Genomic DNA, 19,914 nt, shown 5'->3' with positions numbered 1-19,914 from the left:
AACCCCACCTTCGATGTGATGAACAAACTTTGGGCCCAAATCTCCACAATCGTTCTTGAACCGTGCCACCTGCGCCGTAACGATGATCTCACGCAGCTTCTCTTTCCCAGCCGGGGAGAAGTCACTCTCTTCAAGTTTCTGTTCTGTCACCGTTGGTATGTCGACCGGTTTGTACCAGTCTTGCTTTTCTGATCCTGCTTGGGTCGGGCCGACTTTCACCAATCTTGCTTTCAAGCTTGTCAGCCTTCGCTCCAGTCGGCGATGTGTGCCTTTCTTTTTACTGAGTTCGTCTAAGTCTTTTACTGTGAGGAGATTGTAGGGGCCTTTCACCCACACTACTCCTTTCCAGGTCCCATACGGCATTTCTTCTACTTTTCCATTAGCAAACTGAACCTTCAGGTGTCCTGCTGTTTTTAGGTCTTTGCGGGTCATAGACACCTCCGCTCCTGTGTCCACCAGGTAGGGTACTCCCTCCACTTTAGCGTAGATTTCGTCCCCCTCCCAGTAGGCATTTTCTAGAATGACCCGCGACCTGGACGCCATTACTTTGGTGACCCTCCGGCCCCGGCTTTACGGGACTCACGGAGGGCCGTCCTCTCTTCTGGGCTCAATTTCCTATACTCCTCCTCTGTCAAGAACTGACCTTTTCCTGGCTGGTTTGATGAAGCCGGCGGGTTGGTCGGTTTCCCTTGTGGTCCTGGTGGTTTCTGCTGGAACGGCCGGTTCCTGAAGTTGGATGGCGGTGCTCCTTGTTGAAACGGTCTGCTCTGGAAGTTGGATGGCGGTGCTCCTTGCTGGAACGGTCTGCTCTGGAAGTTGGATGGCGGTGCTCCTTGCTGGAACGGTCTGCTCTGGAAGTTGGATGGTTGTCTGATATTAACCCTTCCAGGTGGCTTTGCCGGTTGGCTAGCCTCCTTCTTCCTTTTGTCCTCGTAGTACTGCTGTTCCAGGTCGAACCCTTGCACTGCTACATCCATCTGAGCGACTGTCGTGCTTCTCACTGGCAACTTGACGAACACGATCTCTCCCCTGCGTCTCTTTGTCACTTCACGCAGCACTTTCACATATCTCGCAGGAGAAACGGTCTGCTTAAGTGTGTGCCAAAGCGGTTCCAACCGGCTTCCCCTGTCCAGCCGTCCTCTGGCCCTCTTCACCTGGGACTCTTCATCATCCATGTCCTCCAACACCAGCCTTTCATAGTTGCTCTGTGCTGAATCTGTTCCCACCATCGGGTCCGAGGTCACGCTGGTCAGCCACAACTTTTTGGCTCCCTCGTGGTTGGTGGTAGACAGCACAGTTGGCCAAACATCTTTCAGATATTCCTCATTGTTTTCGTCTGCGTTTTTACTCCTGATCACCAGCCTTAGATTCTTCAGCTCGGCGTAAGCGTCCTGTCCCGTATTAGTGGCAGGTAGCTGAGCTGACACCTCTGGTTGTCTCGCCGGGATCTGCGGTCCTGGCTCCGAAGATGTCGCCTGAGGTTCCTCTTCATCAGCCGACACTTCGTCCAGCTGCTGTTGAGTTTCCCTGGAGTACTTGTAGGCGGCTTTCTTCAGCCGTCGCAGCATCACATCATACATAATTCCAATGTATGCGTTCCTGAAGTTGGTAGTCAGGGAATAGTGTGCTGTCAGGGTGGAGCAGGATGGTGTCATCAGGATGTTAGCCCATTCTCCGATTGTTGCTTCCACCTCGAGCTGCACCCGGTCTCCCAACCTGCTGGCCCATCCTGCCGGGATCTGGTACTCGGTTTGGCCGATCTCTGGTACATACGTACGCCGTCCGTCCTTAGCCTGCACTGGACCCCAGGTCACGTCTCTCGCCAGTCTTTCAGAAGATTTCTCGATGTCAAAGGTCTCCATTTCTTTCTTCCTACCCCGGTGCTGTCCTGTTCGGAGTGTCTTGTGCTCTGTCGGTGGTTGCTTCGGGTCGGAGAAGACACTGCCGTGATCACTTTCTTCTTCTTCTTTTCCAGGATGCTCGATCTCCGGCTGCTCCTCTTCGTCCTCCGAGTCGCTGAGATCCTCATACTGCCGTTGTCGAAGAGGTTCTCTCCCAGGGGAGTTCAGCGGTCGAATCTTAGCTGGTTTCATCGGTCCTTCTTCTTTCGGGACCGTCAGTTGCTCATTCTTGACTCTTCCCACATTGGGTTTTTTCAGTTCACTGCGGCTCTCTTCAAACGAGAATTCCTTAATGTACCTTGCTGTGGAGGACCCTGGTTCAACAGGTGCCTCCTTTATCTTTATCCTGGGTGGCTGCACGGCCTTGGCTTTACCTATCTGGGTGGTATTCGAAGCCTCACTCTGGGGAATTTTTAAGGGATATTTTTTGATTTCTTGTGATGGATGGCTAATGCGGCATTGCTCCTCCATCTCAGCCGCCAATTTCACCCCTTGCTCAGTGCGGAGTCGATGCAGACGGGGGTCAACCACCACTACCACCTCTTTGAGCACAAAGAAATGACTGTTGGTTCTGGCTATATTCACCACTCCGTTCTCCGCAATTGATCTGGCGGTGTCCCTCGGCAGATCCGGTGATCTTAATCCCTGCACACTCACTATTACTCTTCTCATGCATTCGTTGCTGGCTGCCGTCAGGCCCCGCTCGAGTCCGTGCCACATCTTCTTCCGATATTCCTCCAGACTCTCTCCTTCTTGGTACGCGTCAATCGGGACTAGGATTACAGCACCATAGGGGAGATTATGGCCTTTCATTATTATTATGTCTCCTCGAGTTGCTGCACTACAGGAAGCTTCCAGCAACTTTGAGTCTGTTTTGTAACACTTTCCTGCCTGGTTCTTAAGGTTGCGTCGGAAGTTTTTATTGTGGATCTTGTATCTGTCGTTGGTGAACACAATTAGCCCATCACCCTCAAGATCCCATATCCCTCCAATAAACTGATAAATCATGAGCCCGGATTGCAGTCTTATGCTGACGGTCCCTTGTGGTATTTCGGCCAATTCCCGGGCCATCCTCCAGGTGTCCGATTTCTGAGTCTTCTTCTTGGGGCGGTCGGGGCCCCGCTGCTCCTCGTCCGATTCCTCCCCGTCCTCGTCGGAACTGCTGGCCGCTGGGGTCTCTGTAGGTGGCAGTGGACGCCTTCTCTCCGTGCTGTGGACTCGGGGATGAAACCCGAGCTCCGGACCTTGTCGAGTGGACCAACTCCTGGCCGCTTGCTCCCATTGCTCCTCAGAGAGACTGCCGACGTGCGGCTCTTCGGGGTCGTCCTCATTAGCCGGTGCAGGTGGGATGTCCTCGTTCCGCGATGGACCCGGTAGAGCTGAGGGACCTCCGGCGTTGTCGTTGCCGCTGTCGTCGCTGCTGTCACCGCCGTCGTTGTCGTCGCTGCCGCCCGTCAGGTCTATCAGAGCCCTTGAAGGTTGCTCCTGCTGGCGAGTCGGTGTCGTGGCTCTGCTGGCCAGATGGGATGGAGCCTCAGCCACCTCCGACTCCGCCCGATCGGGGACTTGCTCTTTTTCTTTGTCCCTTTTGTAGGTAAAGAGTCTCTGTAGTGCCTCAGAGCACTCTTTGTAATGGCGCACTCCCTTAACCTGGGGGTTTACCAGGATTCCGTCGATACCTGCTGCCATTGTAGCGGTCTTTACCACACGGTCATACTTCTCGGAGGGGCTGTAAACGGTCCGCAGCATACCCCCCGTCCATCCTTCAAGGAGCTGGGCGAACCATTTCAGCCATTCTGCAGCCTCCGTCTTCTTGGTAACCTTCACTGGGCATCTGACGACTCCCAGGCGGTGTCCCTGCCTAAGTTGGGTGCAGTAGTATACGTGATTCCGTACTAGGATTTCCAGTAAGTCCCGAGCCCTGTCCTTACTGGTGTGGTAGTGAGAGTCAAAGAACTTCCTTTTATTTATCTCAGTCCAGGTTTCCAATCCATCGCCGAGTAATATCAGCTGTACCGGAATTCGTGTTATAGTAGATTGGGAAAGACAGGATTGATGGTTTTTCTCATCCCGGCTGATTTTGCTTGCTTCTTGTTCCATTGCTGGCTTTTGCAGGGGATTCCGCTCCCCTCCTTCTTCTTCCTCACTCATAGTTGTCTTTGTCTTCGAGTCGCCTATCCCCCAAAGCCTCTCTTTGCGCCTTCGAGTAGGGATGGGTCCAGGCTGTGTTGGCTACTGGCTTCACTGTCTGGATCTGGTCATTCTATCCTCAGTAGAAGCTTTCCCTCACCTGTATGCTATACAGTTACTGCGAGGGTTGCGACTGATGGCCTTATCAGTCACCACTAACTCTCTTCCCTAAGAGTTAGCAACCCAAGTGAGCTATTCAGAGTCTCACATCTGTTTTTACTGACTTGGTGTCTTTGGGGCCCGCCTACTCAGTTGTGCGCCGCCCCACGTTGGGCGCCATGTAGGTTATCCTGCAATAGTCAGCCCCGCCCACTCCTCACTACTCCCCAGGGCTGCCTACTGACCAGTTCTCCGTCTAACAGGTCCGGAAAATCTCTGAGTCCTGGGTATTACCCTAAGAGTACTCTATAAGAGATAATCTATTTAAACTGGTGGCGAAAGTGACTCGTCTAGCTCTAACTACCTCCAATCCAGAAGTTATGACCCTTTACAGTTAAGAAACAATCAGCTGAGTAGCCCTCGCAGCTGCATAATTCCAATAACCACTTCTGTTAACGGTAGCCCACTTTCTAAATCATAACTTGCACTTGGAACCGGCTAGATTATGTTTAGTGACTTAGATGTAAGTCCCAGGGTCATTATTTACTCTCACCAAAGGAAATTATGAAGCCTCCTATTTACTGGAATCATGTACATTAGTTTTACCTTGATTAAAAGAACTGGACAAAGATTAAATGACTCTATTAATTCCAATGTCCACCAACCTCATTAGAATTTTGTAGTATAAATTTATTAAGCAAGCTTAAGCAGGGATATGCGACATACAAATCAATTATCAATCGTATATAGATCAAAAACAGTGTAATAAAATTTACATGTACAATCATACTACTCTGTCTCCTTTCCCTAAGAGTTAAGTCGCAAGTTCTGAAATAGAATTTCAATGGGCAGATTCAACTCATACCCAGACGATGGTGGATCTTTTGGCAACAGGAATTTCTTGCATCCTTGGTTGAGGTCTTTGCCCTGTGTGGAAGGATCCTCCTTAGAAAGGAAACAAAGTAGAACGGGTCCGAATCCTTTTGCAAGACCCAGTTCTTCCTCCCCGTGGGACCTTTGTCCTTCCTCCAAGTCTTGTTGCAGAGTTTGGGAATGCTGGGTTGAGACGAGACCAGCGGTCGAATAAAGAACCAGAGATGGGGCGATGGAACCCAGTCCTTTTTTAGCGGTGTGAAGTCCGAGCTTCCCCGTGGTTCTGAAGTGCGGTCCGTAGCTTAATCTGCTCCTCGGTGAGTTGTTTCTCCTTCTGCGCCGCCGGACTGGGGACAGCTGGTTCCTCTTTTCAGCCCCTTTTTATGCCTCTCCTCACCATGTGTGTGTATGGGAAGGTTTGGCCTACGTGACTTCCTTCACGGCCGCTGTGTCTCATGAAAAAGTCCCCCCCCCTTTCTCAACCTGCTTGCTGACCACAGTGGAATTTCCCGTCCTTCTCCTTTCTTCCTGTGCTCCTTGGCCATCTGTTCAGAACTGCTTGCGACATTTCCTGTTTTCAGGGCTGTACTGCACATTCGTCTTCTCTATATTCTGTAACTCACTTTATCTATTAAAACTCAGTAAACACATTCAACCTCTTGTTAAATTGATTTCAGATGATTATAACTTCATATTCATTGACAATACATCACATCTTTTCCATTTTGTGAATTATTAACATAATCATTACATATTTAAATCATTACAGATCATTAATCAGAGATTCTTTGCAGAAAGTTATTGAGTGATTACCTGTATTCATGTTATTCAGACTTATTCAACTTAATTAACTTTTAATCAAACTACAGGATTACTTTATTTCTTCCAAGCCATTATGCATCTTTTTCTGCGTGTGCCTGGAAAGATCTCATACCCTTATGCCAGTTTTCTTGACACATTATATAACTATTTTAACCCAAGGACTATTACGCATGGGATTAGTTTGGCCCTTTGAAATGAAGTTTAACAAAACTTCCAAAATAAAAGCCTTGACAAAATTTTAAATCATACTGAATGGTGCACGTCCACCTTACTTAACGTTCTTGTGATTCTCCACATGCTATTGATTACGTTGCATTGTTCTTTAGCATCGATGCTAATTTCTAGCATGACAAACGCCGGGCCCAAACCGACGGGCACGCCTTGGCAGGGCCCGGCTAAATTTCTTCCGAAATTTTCTAGTTCTTTATTTTTCTTCCGTAACCGTTTATGCGGCTCATACCGCTGGGTGCACACCTACAAATGAGGTATCAAAACGTGCAGAAAATTCACGCCATTGGAGCTATTACTTTTGGTGGGATTTGGGCTTAACGTGGCGACATAATTCGCAAAAAACTACGAAAAAAAACCCATTATAAGTCAATGGGAAAAATCCTGGAAATACCCTATTTTTGAGGATTTTCTGTGTCGTCACAAATTCACCTAGAAATGCCATTCAAATTTCATTTTGTAGATACGTCTGTGATCTCTTCGAAAGTGAAGACGGCTCGTCGATACCAGTTACGGTTTGTCCACAATTTGCCTCTAAGCGACCCAAAGTTTCTCATTTTTCCTAAAGTTAGAGTGCGTCTCTCGCTGATTAGAGTGAGAGATCAAGACAACTTTTTCAACCCAAATCATTTTTGAAATCGCCATCACGCCCACAAATATCGCACGATTGGTATCAAAATCGGTCCTCACATTGATACGCCTGTCTGCTCCGGTAAAATGTTTTCGAAATTTATCTAGACCGTACGGTTTTCTGTCACGGTGCTTCAGAGCAAAGTCATGCGACAGGATTTTCTGAGGCTCTCAGGCTCTTTCACTAACAGTTCACACCTTGGTGTGAAACTTATTTAACATAGCAACGGAACTCAAGAGGCTATTGGCTGCTGATTAGGACTACAAATACGCATCACTGTAGTTCTAACTATAGTGGACCGCTCAGTTGAAACAGATCAGGACTGAACTGGCCTTTAGAACTAATTGCTGCTATGGGCTGTATATAACTGATTTAACTCAGTAACTGTTACACATGGGATTAGTTTGGAACTTTAAAATTAAGCATAATAATAATTTCAAAATAAAAGCCCTGAATATTTTTACATGACGTAATTGCTCTTTTTGGCTTTATTTGACTTTTTCATCCAAAGCACTGTTACACATGGGATTAGTTTGGAACTTTAAAATTAAGCATACTGAAAATTTCAAAATAAAAGCCTTGAATATTTTTACATCAGGTAATTGCTGTTTTTGGCTTTATATGACTTTTTCATCCAAAGCACTGTTACACATGGGATTAGTTCGGAACTTTAAAATGGAGCATAATAATAATTTCAAAATAAAAGCCTTGAATATTTTTACCTCAGGTAATTGCTGTTTTTGGCTTTATATGACTTTTTCATCCAAAGCACTGTTACACATGGGATTAGTTCGGAACTTTAAAATGGAGCATAATAATAATTTCAAAATAAAAGCCTTGAATATTTTTACATCAGGTAATTGCGCTTTTTGGCTTTATGTGACTTTTTTATCCAAAGCACTGTTACACATGGGATTAGTTCGGAACTTTAAAATGGAGCATAATAATAATTTCAAAATAAAAGCCTTGAATATTTTTACATCAGGTAATTGCTGTTTTTGGCCGTATATGACTTTTTCATCCAAAGCACTGTTACACATGGGATTAGTTCGGAACTTTAAAATGGAGCATAATAATAATTTCAAAATAAAAGCCTTGAATATTTTTACATCAGGTAATTGCGCTTTTTGGCTTTATGTGACTTTTTTATCCAAAGCACTGTTACACAATGGAATAGTTTGGCCCTCTGAAATGAAGCATACTGCAAATTTCAAAATAAAACCCTTGAATATTTTTAAATCAGATAATTGCTCTGTTGAGCATTATATAACTGATTTAACCCAATGACTATTACGCATGGGATTAGTTTGGCCCTTTGAAATGAAGTTTAACAAAACTTCCAAAATAAAAGCCTTGACAAAATTTTAAATCATACTGAATGGTGCACGTCCGCCTTACTTAACGTTCTTGTGGTTCTCCACATGCCATTGATTACGTTGCGGCGTTCTTTAGCATCGATGCCAATTTGTAGCATGTCAACGCCGGGCCCAAACCCGACGGGCGCGCCTTGGCAGGCCCCGGCTAAATTTCTTCCGAAATTTTCTAGTTGACTTTTATTTTTCAATTTTTTATTTTTATCTGTATGTCAGAAGGCCTGTTTGTGCCCCTCAGCAATAATATTTAGTTAAATATAATAATTTAGTACAAATAAACTAGTCTGGCTGCCCTCAGTCTAATAATGACTCTCAGAGCCTCCATGTTGTTCAGACTCCGGGTCCATGGTGAGGAGGAGGGCGGATCTGTACCTCTAACTATCAAATTATGGGCAAGAATATTTTTTCATATACTGGTTTGTGAATAAAAACAGGTCTGATGTTGACGTTAGAAAAACTGTTTCTATTTATATTTTGGTAATTGTCCTTACAGTAGCAGGAAAAAACCCGCCTCTCCCCTAAACACAGAAATGCTTTGACTGCAGAAAAAACTTCTGACTTTAACTTCATCATTCTGCTAAATGCCCGGTTCACTACAGGCAGTCTGAGTCGGTCCACCGACGGGTAGAAAGAATGTCTGTCTTTATATAAAGACATTCTGATATAAGACACGGTACCGACTGTCACCGCGAGTCGTGACACAAATCAAAGCCCAGTACCACCTGGTACCACCCGGTACCACCTGCTGACTGTTCGCTCTGCTTCTCCTTAACGTTTCTACCAGGCAGGTTAAAGCCGCTGCTGATGGGATCTGGGCTGGAGGTTCGCAGCTGTAAATAGAAGTTACTGCAGAACCTCAAGTGTTAAAGGAAGATTCAGCCCAGAGCATTTAGAGTTCACAAAATAAACATCAGAGAAAATATTGTAGCAATAATTAGAACCGCAGCATAAAGCCAAACATGCCACAATGAAATGAATCAAAATGACCCTAAAGCATCGGGGGACTGACAGGGGCCACCGGGGGATTAAAGGTAGATTCCAGGTAGATTCCAGAGATGCGCATCGCCGCAGCTGTTCCTCCAGGGCTGGATCAAGGTAATATGGGGCCTTAGACAGAACCGCCCTCCCCCCAGAACCCGTCCTACTAAGAACCTCAGCATCACTAACATGTTTAAATATCGATAAGGTGAATCTGTGAGAGGGAGACCAGGTTTATTGGCCGAGTTTAAAATCAATCACTGATTATTGGTTATTTGCTGTGATGTATTTGTGAACAAACCCAATTCAAACACAAAGATTACACCATATTGTAGCCATGGTAACACAACAATCAAACTATCAAGATGATTCTTTAAACTTTTACAAAGTAAACTTCCTAATTAAATCCTAAATGTCATTTTTTTTCTCAGCCGAATGCATTAAATAAAATGAATGGCCCCTGAATATCTGGAGGCCCCTACCAGCAGCTACTGAGTTTTCTTTGCCTTTTATCCCAGGCTTACAATTCTACATCTCAGTGGTGCTAACATTAAAAAAATTATATAGCGTTAACCCCTTTGAGCTATTTTGATCTATAAATCAGTCTGCAGCCAAGTTGTTGTAGAGGTTAAACAGATATTATTAGGGTTTAATTAGTAAAATTTCAGTAAATTTACTTATTTCATAACTTCATAACCAGTAACCTTCTCTCCTCTGGTCTGTTTAACAGCTACAGTCTCAGATCAACGCAGCCCTCCAGGACTGTCAGCAGCAGAAACAGAAACTTTATACCTTTATTAAATATGATTAAGACATTTCACATTTTTCTTTTCAATTTTCTAGGGCTAGCAGAGAAGGCACTGCTCGCCCTGACAGCCCACCACTGGTGTTTAGTGAGACCTCAGTGACCTCTGAACTCTGATCCTCACTGAGGAGAAGAGGAAGAAGCAGTGCCTGCTTCCATCCTCTCATGTCTCAGGATGACCTGCTCCACTGAGGACTGGCTTTGTTCTAGAAGCTTCTTGAAGAACCGAACTCAAATACTGGGTTTATTTCAAGATACTAAAGCTACAGAAACACTATGATGCTATTTTTATGAAACACGATTTTACTTTTATGCCAGATGTAATGGGAAACACATAAACAGTTCAAATTTTGTCTTGTCAGACTGGAGAGAGCAGGCAATCACTTTTTCACACAGTGCCAAGGAGGGAAGCTTTGGATTTTTTTATCCCTTAATAATAAACACCTTAATTCAAAAACTATTTTCTGTATTAACTTGTGCTGTCCTTGACTAATATCTAAATATGTTTTGAAACACTGAAGTGTCACAAACATACAAAAAAGGAAATCGGGGGGGGGGGGCAAACATTTTTACATCACTATAAATATTATTGTATTTGGATTTAAAAACAAAATCCTCATCATTGAAGGTAGAGAAACCAAAGTTATTCTGTGACAAAATCATTCTGTCCTGCAGGGGGCAGTATGCAGGACCTGAAGGAGCAACACTGTCACATTATGGAGGCCCCTCTATGTTACATGTGATGCAATCCAAATCAAATGAGTCTGAGCTGACAGTATACAAAAACTCCAAATAATAAAATACAAGCAGAGATCAGTGAGAATAAATCACAACTAGCCTGACATGAAACCATGGCGACAACAGTCAACAGTCTGACCTCTTTGAGCCGATGTTCTTTCTCTGCTACTATGTGCTGAATCATCATAGCTACGGAATATACCCAGGATATCACCATGCAGAGGGGCATCATGTGCTCAATCACAAACAGGAAACTAAAGGGAACAGAAAGAACACAATCATTAGACCACACTTCATCGCAAAAGCAGAACTTTAATTTCATATGAGCAAAACTAAAAGGTTTCAAAAACTGTGGAGGAATTTTACTGCCATAAGTCGAGAGCAGACATTTTCAGTCTGGAAGCAGGACGTCATGGCTTTCTTCTCAAAACTTGTAATGTGTGTACTGAAAACTTCTGTTCTCTTTCAAATATTCACTGTGCTTTCTCAAACCGTCATCACACGCAAAACTTGTCTCTGCTCGGTTCAACTCAATTAAACCTCTCTGCTCACTTGCAAATTCTTTTCTGCTCTCTCCAAGCAAAAAGTACTGTTGCCAGGTGACCTCTCAGCCAATAGAATGAAAGCACATCCACCTCGCTGCAGCAAACAGAAAGGGCCAGGAACGGACCACAGTCACTCATACCTTATTTGGAAATGGGACCATTGCTCTCCGGAACTGAAGGGGGCGCTATTTCCTATATTAGACGCGGTCTCCCATTTTTATTTTCTTTTGAAATCTGTAATATATCTTCATCTTTAGGAAGGAGTTTCACTCTCAGCATGTATTTAAACTCGTCTCTTATTTACTTCAGCACAGCTGACAGTTCTTAGTTAATTCTGTAGCTTTCTGTGTACTTCTAAATCTGCTCCTTAGTTGCAGCTTTAGGGTCTACTACTGCCTCTATTGGTGTGAGAGTTGTAACACAACTAACATAACTACATCACTAAATGAGAATAGCACAGTCTTCATCATTTACTATTAATTCCAGCATTACTGGCACAGTAAAAAATAAATTATCTACTAAAAGACCATATTTTATTATTTTCTTGATGATGTAGAGCTAATTAAATGACATAAACAAGACTTTTGTACATTATAAATATCTATATATCTCCATCAATTATAAGAGGAATAACAGAAATAAAGAGACATGAAAAGCAACATGATCAACTATAATAAAATACCATTTACAATGTACATATAAGAAACTTAATTGAGCAAAAGTCAATAACAAACAAATGAATTAGATTCACAGAAGAATAACACATCTGGTTGTTATAACCAGGGTTGTTAAACAGATATAAGTAAAAATTTACATGTTTGCTTTTACGGTGCCATATATATTATTCTGAGAGATTTTTTGTTGGTACAGTCTTAGACATAGGAAAAAGTCATTTTAAACACTATTTAATCTATCATGGTGGAAATTTTCCTTCGACTCTAAAGTGATCAAATAAAACACATTCATAGCATCACAATGTCAACTATTTATTCATAGAGTAAAACACTTAGCATGCTATAGGTAAATGTTATTAAGTTAGTTAAAGAATAATTATTTTACCATCAATTAATGACTTCTAATAGATGTTCTTAGTTGCGAGAGGAACAAAATAACACCTTCATGAGCTTAGAAGTTCAAAGTGATGAAAAACAAGGATGGATGCTCTCTGCTAAAATATTTCTTGATGTTTTCCATGTTCTTTCAAACAGTTGAGTTGTTTTTTGTTTCTCCACTATTTACCTGCTATCTTATCTGCCATTAAAAGTTTTCTTAAAAGTTTGTCTTTTGTTCTGCAGCTCATGTGACCAAACCAGCCTAAGAGATGAATAATGAAAACACTCAACATTGTCTTGTACACAACCTCTGGTTGAGTAACTCCAACATCACTAGGTCTTCTTAAGAGATAGAGTCTCTGAGAACAGTTCTTAAAAATATAGTCAGTGTTTTCAGCAAAGATGAGCTGACTATCCAGGAATGACCCAAGGTATTTAAAATTGACCAGAATTTCAACAGGTTGGCCATCGAGAGAAACTGGAACCACTCTGAGGTCTTCTTTAGCTCATTTAATTAGCTCTACATCTTTAAGAAAATGACAGATTAATAATAAATAATGAAGACTTTGTGCTATTCTCATTTAGCGATGTAGTTATGTTAGTTGTGTTACCACCCCACGCCACTAGAGGCAGCAAGGTATGGACTACCTCCCATAGCCACAGACCAACTGACCGACAAGGATATTCTGGCCTTTAACGTGGCCGAATCCAGTTTGCATTTAGAGGAGGTCTCCTTTCATGAGTGTGGCAAAACCTTTGCCATGTCTCGACTGGCAAACCTCGACCTTCGGTCCCTACTAGTTGGTGTCGGTGGGTTTTTGATGCAGTTCATTCCCTTTCACACCTGGGCGTTAAAGCTTCTCTTAAACTACTAGGGGCAAAGTTTGTGTGGCCGGGACTCCGTAAAGATGTATGGACATAGGCGGCTTCCTGTTTGGCTTGCCAGCGTGCCAAGGCGCAACGGCACACTAAGGCCATTGCACCGTGGTATTTATGCGCCATGACTCACACCACTCACCACTTCAGCCTCCTTACGATGGTCCATTCCGTGTTTTGGAGAGGGGACCTAAGGATTTTTTGGTGGAGTTGGGTAGTAATCAGGAGAGTATTTTGGTGGATCGTATGAAGCCAGCTCATGTGTTACCAGGGGACCCAGTTAAGTTGGCTCAGCCATCTCGCCGTGGTCGTCCCCCGGTTTCTTTACCCACTCCTCCGGGTTGTCCCCTTACAGCTGGTTTGTCCCCCTCAGGTGGACAGTTTGGTAGCAGTCGATCTGGAGAGTCTCTTTCAATTTCAACCCCTGTCCCTGTGAAAAGAAGCCGTGGTGGCCGAATTGTTAAACTCCCTAGTTGTTACCGTTAGGTATTTCAATTGGTTTGTTTGTCGCTGCTGTTTAGTTTTTCCTATGTGTGTGTTTTTTATACTTGTGATGGTGTTTCACATGTTATGTGTTTGTGACATTCTGTGTGTTCAGGGTGGGCCTGTGTGGCGGATACAATGTATATATTTCACTCCCGAATGTATACTCTTATTGTGAAGGGGAGAGGGCAAGGTGAAGAAGACATCAACGGTTGTCCTACATTCTATTTTCTTTTGGTTGGAAGACATTGAGAATAAAGCAAGACATAAATTACTTTTTTGTCTTTTTCTGCTGACTTCCACACTGGAGGTGTTAACTACCGTGTTAACCACACGGACAAACTTAGTTCTGTCGGTGAAGAAATCAAGCAGCCAGTTGCACAGTGGAGTATTGAGGTCCAAGAGAACCAGTTTGCATACCAGATCCTGGGGGAAGATCATATTAAATGCTGAGCTAAATTCTGTGCTTTCATTGAGATTTTTTCTTTTTTTCCCCCAAGCGTTCGTTGCTGCTTTTCTGGAGGAAAATTGCTTTTTTTTAACTGCTGATCCTTCTTGTTTGGGATTCTATCTTGTTGGACTGATTTTTGGCAATATTATTTGTAGTTTTGCCATTTTGTTATGATGCGCAACTATAGCAACAGAGTGGTATACAACAGGGAACAGCTGAACAACATTTAAAAGCTGAAATAATACCACAGCTGAAGCGAGAAATCCCAGAGAAGTTGAAATGGAGGCATTGTGGATGCAGAGCTGCTGCAAGGAGAGAGAGAAGGAGGAAGATCAAACCATCTGTACCATCCATCGTAATGGGCAACGTGAGATCATTGGCTAACAAGATGGAAGAACTTCAAGCCCTGACAAGAACTCAGCCAGAGTACAAGGAATGCAGATTAATGTGCTTTACGGAGACAAGGCTGTGGGATTGTATCCCCGACTCCAATGTCTCTCTGCCAAGCTTCCTGACTATTCGAGCAGACAGATTTAAGAGCAGCAGGCCAGATTTAAAAGGGAGGTGGTTTAGTGGTGTTTGTGAACAACAGATGGTGTTATCCAGAACATGTTATTGTGAAGTGTCATCTCTGTAGCCTAGACATTGAACTCTTAGAAGTAAGTTTCTGACCATATTATTTACCAAGAGAGTTCACCAGTGTTATTTTGACAGTTGTTTAAATTCCACCCTGAACTGTTGCCAATAATGCATCTGCAATACTTGGTGATTTTTTATCATGCCTCGCTCTCTTTTACACTGCCAATGTTTCACCATTTTGTCAGCTGTTCCACCCAGAAAAACAAGATTTTGGATTTGCTTTACACTGATGTCAAGGATGCATATGTCTCCAAACCAAAACCTCCTCTGGGGAAATCAAACCATAATTGTGTTTTTCTCTGCTCTGAATACAAACCCCTAGTGAAGAGGCTGCCTGTTAGGAAGATGACTGTTGGGAAATGGTCACAGGAAACAGAAGAGGCCCTCCAGGCTAGTTTGAAGCAACTGATTGGACTACTCTCTGCCAGCCACATGGAGATGACAGCAGTAGCAGCACAAACGTAGCATAAACTTTTGGCACCAATTTTGTCTGATTTCATAAAAGTGGGGGGGCCAATTGACCTTTTGACATTTAACCTTTCATTAATATATTCAAAGCCAAAGCAGCACAAACGACACTTTTTGCTGCACAAACCAGCACAAATGGAGTTGAGTTAATTGACACCCATTTCATCTGATTTGAGGAAGGTGGGGGGGCTGGTTGATCTTTGATGACCTCTAGAAACATGTCTTTATATCTTTAAAATAATAGGGGCACAAACGAAAATTTTTGCTGCACAAACCAGCACAAACGTAGTCGAGTTAATTGACACCAATTTTGTCTGATTTGAAGAAGGTGGGGGAGCCAAATTCACTCAGGTACAGTGAAGGGCCAAAAAGAAGAGATAGATCAGACTGGACTGAAGACACAGCAGTGAAGCGTCTATAAGAAGGAGCAGAGCAGACTGGACTTCTTGAGGAAGATCCTTCAAGGTTTGCACCAAGATGCTGCAGATTTTCTATCAGTCTGTTGTTGAGTGTCATCTCTTCTGCCATCATCTGCTGGGCAGTAGCATCAAAACCAGGGACCTAAAAAGTCTCAACAGCCTGAAAAAGAAGGCTGATTCTGTTCTGGAGGCAACTGTGGAACCTCGTGAGATGATTGCGCAAAGAAGGATTCTTCATATAATCAAGAAAATTATGGATAACCCTGACCATCCTCTTTGTGACACTGTCTTGGGAAGGCAGAGTATCTTCAGTCAGAGGCTTCTTCAGAGTTACTCTAATACAGACTGCTGCAGGAGATCTTTTCTGTCAACAGCCATCACAAGCTGCATCTTGAAGAATTAATGAGTTGCAACATTTAATTTAATTTCCCTTTAGGATAAATTAAGTATTTTTGAATTGAAATCACACTTTTGAAAAGCTGAATAACACTATCATTCAGTGATTACCAGTTGCTGTGGCATGCCTTGAAAATTCTGGCTTGCCATTGGGCGGATGGGGGAACAGAGGTGAGGAGGGAGAGAGCGCTATTAAAGCCGAACCAGGGATGTGATGAAGTTGTACCAAGCTGTACCAGGCAAAATAATGCCAAACTAAACAAATTGCACAAACATGTCAAAGTTCATACAGAAACATAAAGATAGTACCCTACATAACCTATTTAGAAAGTTTATCAGGAAAAAACAGTTGTTTTGGGGGTTAGTTTCCCTTTCAGTTGTACCACACAGCAGAAAGCTGACACTGTTCCTCCTTACATCAGTGGGCGGCACAGAAAAGCAGGTGTTACCATATGTGTTGTATTACAATCAATAGTAACCACACAGGCACACCTCCTAGAACAGGGGTCTGCAACCTGCAGCTCTTTGGCACCTGTACTGTGGCTCTTAAAAACAAACTAGACATGTTTTTGATCACTAAACCAATAAGAAAAGGTGGTATTATGATCAAACTGCTTTTTTTTTTTCAGCTGTAGACAAACTTCATTTTGTAGTGGTGGTGGTAAAAGTGGCTCTGAATTGAAAAAGATGCTCACCCTTGCACCAGTAGGAAAGAAACTCACCCAGTATAACATTTTCATTCTATTGGCTGACAGGCTAGCAGGCGACAATGCATTTTGTTTGGAGAGAAAGCAGATACAATTTATAAATGAGCAGAGAGGTTTGTGAGCAAGGATTTGATTTGAGCAGAGAGAAGTTTTGAGAGTGAGGAGAAAGATTTGAGGAACCACAGTGAATATTTGAAAGAAAGTTTTGAGTACAAACACATGAAGTCCTGCTTTCAGACTGAAAATGTGTGCGCCCATATTTTTATTTAGATAAAATAAATATTTACATGTAAATCTGAAGATTATTTGTTTCCGTCTGGGATAATTAGCCTTATAAGAACCACAACAGAATATAGAAAGTAGATTAGTGCTAGGTTGACATAAAAAACACATTACTTACTCATCTCTGGTGTAACATGGGTAGGGGAACATCTGGACATAGTTACCGGGTTCCACCACATCGTGACCCACAAATGTGTTGATTATGGCTCTCTCTATCATATCTAAAGGAAAACATCAAAAAGAGACACTAACCTTAGGAGAAAAACAACAACTTGAGGAGAAATCTGTGTTTTTATTTGTCAGTGTGCAATTTCAATCTCTATCCTCATATTTGAACAGAGGATGATGCAAATATTGCCTTGTAAAAAGCTTATTTTGGCCATGCTGCAATATTTACAAAAAAATTTGAGCTGATTTATATGGTTAGCTTTGAAATAATGAAACTAGTGTACATTTTTCTCATGATAAATAACATTTTCAGGCAAAGAGAAAATATTTTTTTAATTTCTCTCCAATCCAAATAACTGTACAAACAAGAAATGGGCCTGCAGTGTCTGGATGAAGACTGTGCATTGTTCTTTACTCTCCCTCCGCTTCCTGCAGAAGAGTCGACCTGCCAAGGAAAAGTGCTTCTGCTGCCGCTGGCTCAGGTATCTCTCCACAGCTGCTTCCAGCTCACTTTGCACACTGGTAAGCATTTTCTGCCTATAAATGCTGGTCTTTGTAAACCAAAGAAAACAATAGATTTGACCTGAGAGATGTGCAGATCTAGGTCTTGATTTATGGCCAAGCCTCAGACAGCAGCACATTGCCTCTGTACACAAAGTCCATCAATGAAGAGCATTTGGGCAATTTATGACTTGTAAAAAAATGCTTTTCTTAATCTGAGTTCATTCATGACTTGTCTGAGCTTCAATATGAACCCAGTTTTGCCCGTGATGGCAGACACTTCATCACTCACATCTGCACGCCTAAGTAGACTGAAAAATTAATATCAATCAGGAGCACAGAAGACTTACCCTGAATCCACACAAAACCATAGAGGAAGTAGAATTTCCCACCGGTGTTGGGCCCAGGTCTCCAGTAGGCTCTTCTGATTTCATTAGTCTTCTCTGTGAAGCTGGAGTTCTGTCTTATTTTGTACAGAACATGAGGTGGCAAAGAACCATCCTTGTTAGTCTGAAAAATCACGCCTGGTAACAGAAAAACATGTAGAACACCAAAAGTCCATCATCACTGTGATGGTGACTGAATGATCCCAAATGTTCACAAAATACATGGACAAAACATAGCTTTATAAAAGTAACTATGGTCTCCATTTATTCATAGAAACAATGTACACTAAAATTCTTGGATGTCATGCATTCTAATATTTTTCAGCTTTTTGATGGAGAAAAAGGGATTTGTGGTCATGAAGTGACACAATGTCAAAAGGTGTAAATATTTTAGCAAGGCATTGTAGGTAGAAAGGAGTGACTCACTGGCAAACACAGAAACATTGTCCTGGTAGGCCTGGTTCAGGGTGTAGTTGACTATGCTGTCCTCATCAGGGAAGCCTTTGAACACATCCACACTGACCTGGAAACATGAGGAAAAAATATTCGTCACCACAAAATGGAGTTAAACTGTTACAAACTATGCCTCAGTTAATATAAGTCATATTGGTTATTGATACTGATCTTGTTGTGTCCAGTCAGTTTTAAACCTGGGTGACATTAAATGTTCTGCTGTTAAATTCTGACAAGACAGAAGTTGTTGCTTTTGGTCCAGAACCTCTGAAAAAGAAATCACTTGATCTGGATGGCATTAAATTGGCCTCCAGTGTGAACCGTACACGACCTCAAAGTGTCCCGCATGCGCAGTAGAGGGCGCAATAACGTCACACATAGAGAGCGTGCTCAATGTTTTGCCAACAGCCATAAAAAAGTAGTGCTCAGTGTTTGCAGAAGTAAGCGTGGATGCTAACGGTGGAGCATAGCTTACGATTAATGATGGGCAGACAAGGCCTCATTGGGTGTGTGGCACATTTCCCAAACTGTGTCGACACTGTTGAACTGTGTTGCTGCAGATGTACCTTGCAGGGACATCTGCTGGATTTAAAAAGTAATTGCAGGCAAATTCAATAAAGACTGGAAACAGTGAACAATGTTCATTCTTGTTTTTATTTCGAAACATCAGCTGCTGTTACAGCTTCGGGCCGAAGCGAATGTGCCGTTTACAAACCATTTCTTCTGCTTTTGATAACACTCTTTGACAGAGCACTGATTTTGACAGCGTACATAGAAATTTAATTGTAAGTTTGTACAAGGTAGGGTTAAAAAGACCAAAATGGCGGCGCATGAACAACGCGAGGCTCAGCGTCTCTCCAGAATCTGCTCTTTAGTGGTTTTTTATCTATTCATTACTGGACTTTTTTTTCAGAATTGCACAGCGTTGCTGCGCTACAGCAGACATGAACTTCTGGACATTTGGAGCTACAATTTTGACTCTATGATTGCCGATCTCCGACTCATCCCAGAGATCTCCAGAACACCGGAGGCTGCTCAATTCTCCCGGCCGGGTGGAAGTGTACGCAGGCCGCGATGAGAACGTAAACAAAGGCGGGGTAAGCGTGGAGGGGTGCGAGCTAGGATAAAGCTAACACCACACCGGCTCCCTTTACCCAGCATTTTCCTCTCCAATGTCCGTTCTCTGGCTAATAAAATGGATGAGTTACGACTATCCATCACGAGTGACAGACGGATTATGGACTCAAATGTCATGTTTTTCACCGAAACATGGCTAAACAGCAGCTGCCCGGACAATGCTATCCAGCTAAGTGGACGCCACACACACCGAGCCGACAGGACAGCAGATGACTCCGGCAAGACCAGAGGCGGAGGTTTGTGCATTTATATTAACAAAGCTTGGTGCACAGACTCTGCTACTACCGAGAGTCACTGCTCACAGAATGTGGAG

The 19,914-nt window shown here is 43.1% G+C and overlaps 1 protein-coding gene across 6 annotated transcripts in view; it reads right to left on the bottom strand.

The window, feature by feature from the left end:
• The window catches only part of abca2 (ATP-binding cassette, sub-family A (ABC1), member 2), a 180,724-nt gene that overhangs the window by 81,442 nt on the left and 79,368 nt on the right, over positions 1-19,914 (bottom strand). For all 6 annotated transcript variants that reach the window (XM_032577521.1, XM_032577517.1, XM_032577519.1 and 3 more), the window contains 4 exons: positions 18,438-18,534; positions 17,976-18,149; positions 17,075-17,177; positions 10,778-10,892 (listed from right to left, as the gene is read on the bottom strand). In XM_032577521.1, coding sequence (XP_032433412.1) covers positions 10,778-10,892; positions 17,075-17,177; positions 17,976-18,149; positions 18,438-18,534 — 489 coding nt within the window. The remainder of the gene's footprint in view (positions 1-10,777; positions 10,893-17,074; positions 17,178-17,975; positions 18,150-18,437; positions 18,535-19,914) is intronic.

The sequence above is a fragment of the Xiphophorus hellerii genome, chromosome 12, assembly GCF_003331165.1.
Source record: "Xiphophorus hellerii strain 12219 chromosome 12, Xiphophorus_hellerii-4.1, whole genome shotgun sequence".
Classification (NCBI taxonomy): domain Eukaryota; kingdom Metazoa; phylum Chordata; class Actinopteri; order Cyprinodontiformes; family Poeciliidae; genus Xiphophorus; species Xiphophorus hellerii.
This window is presented reverse-complemented; position numbering and strand designations above follow the sequence as displayed.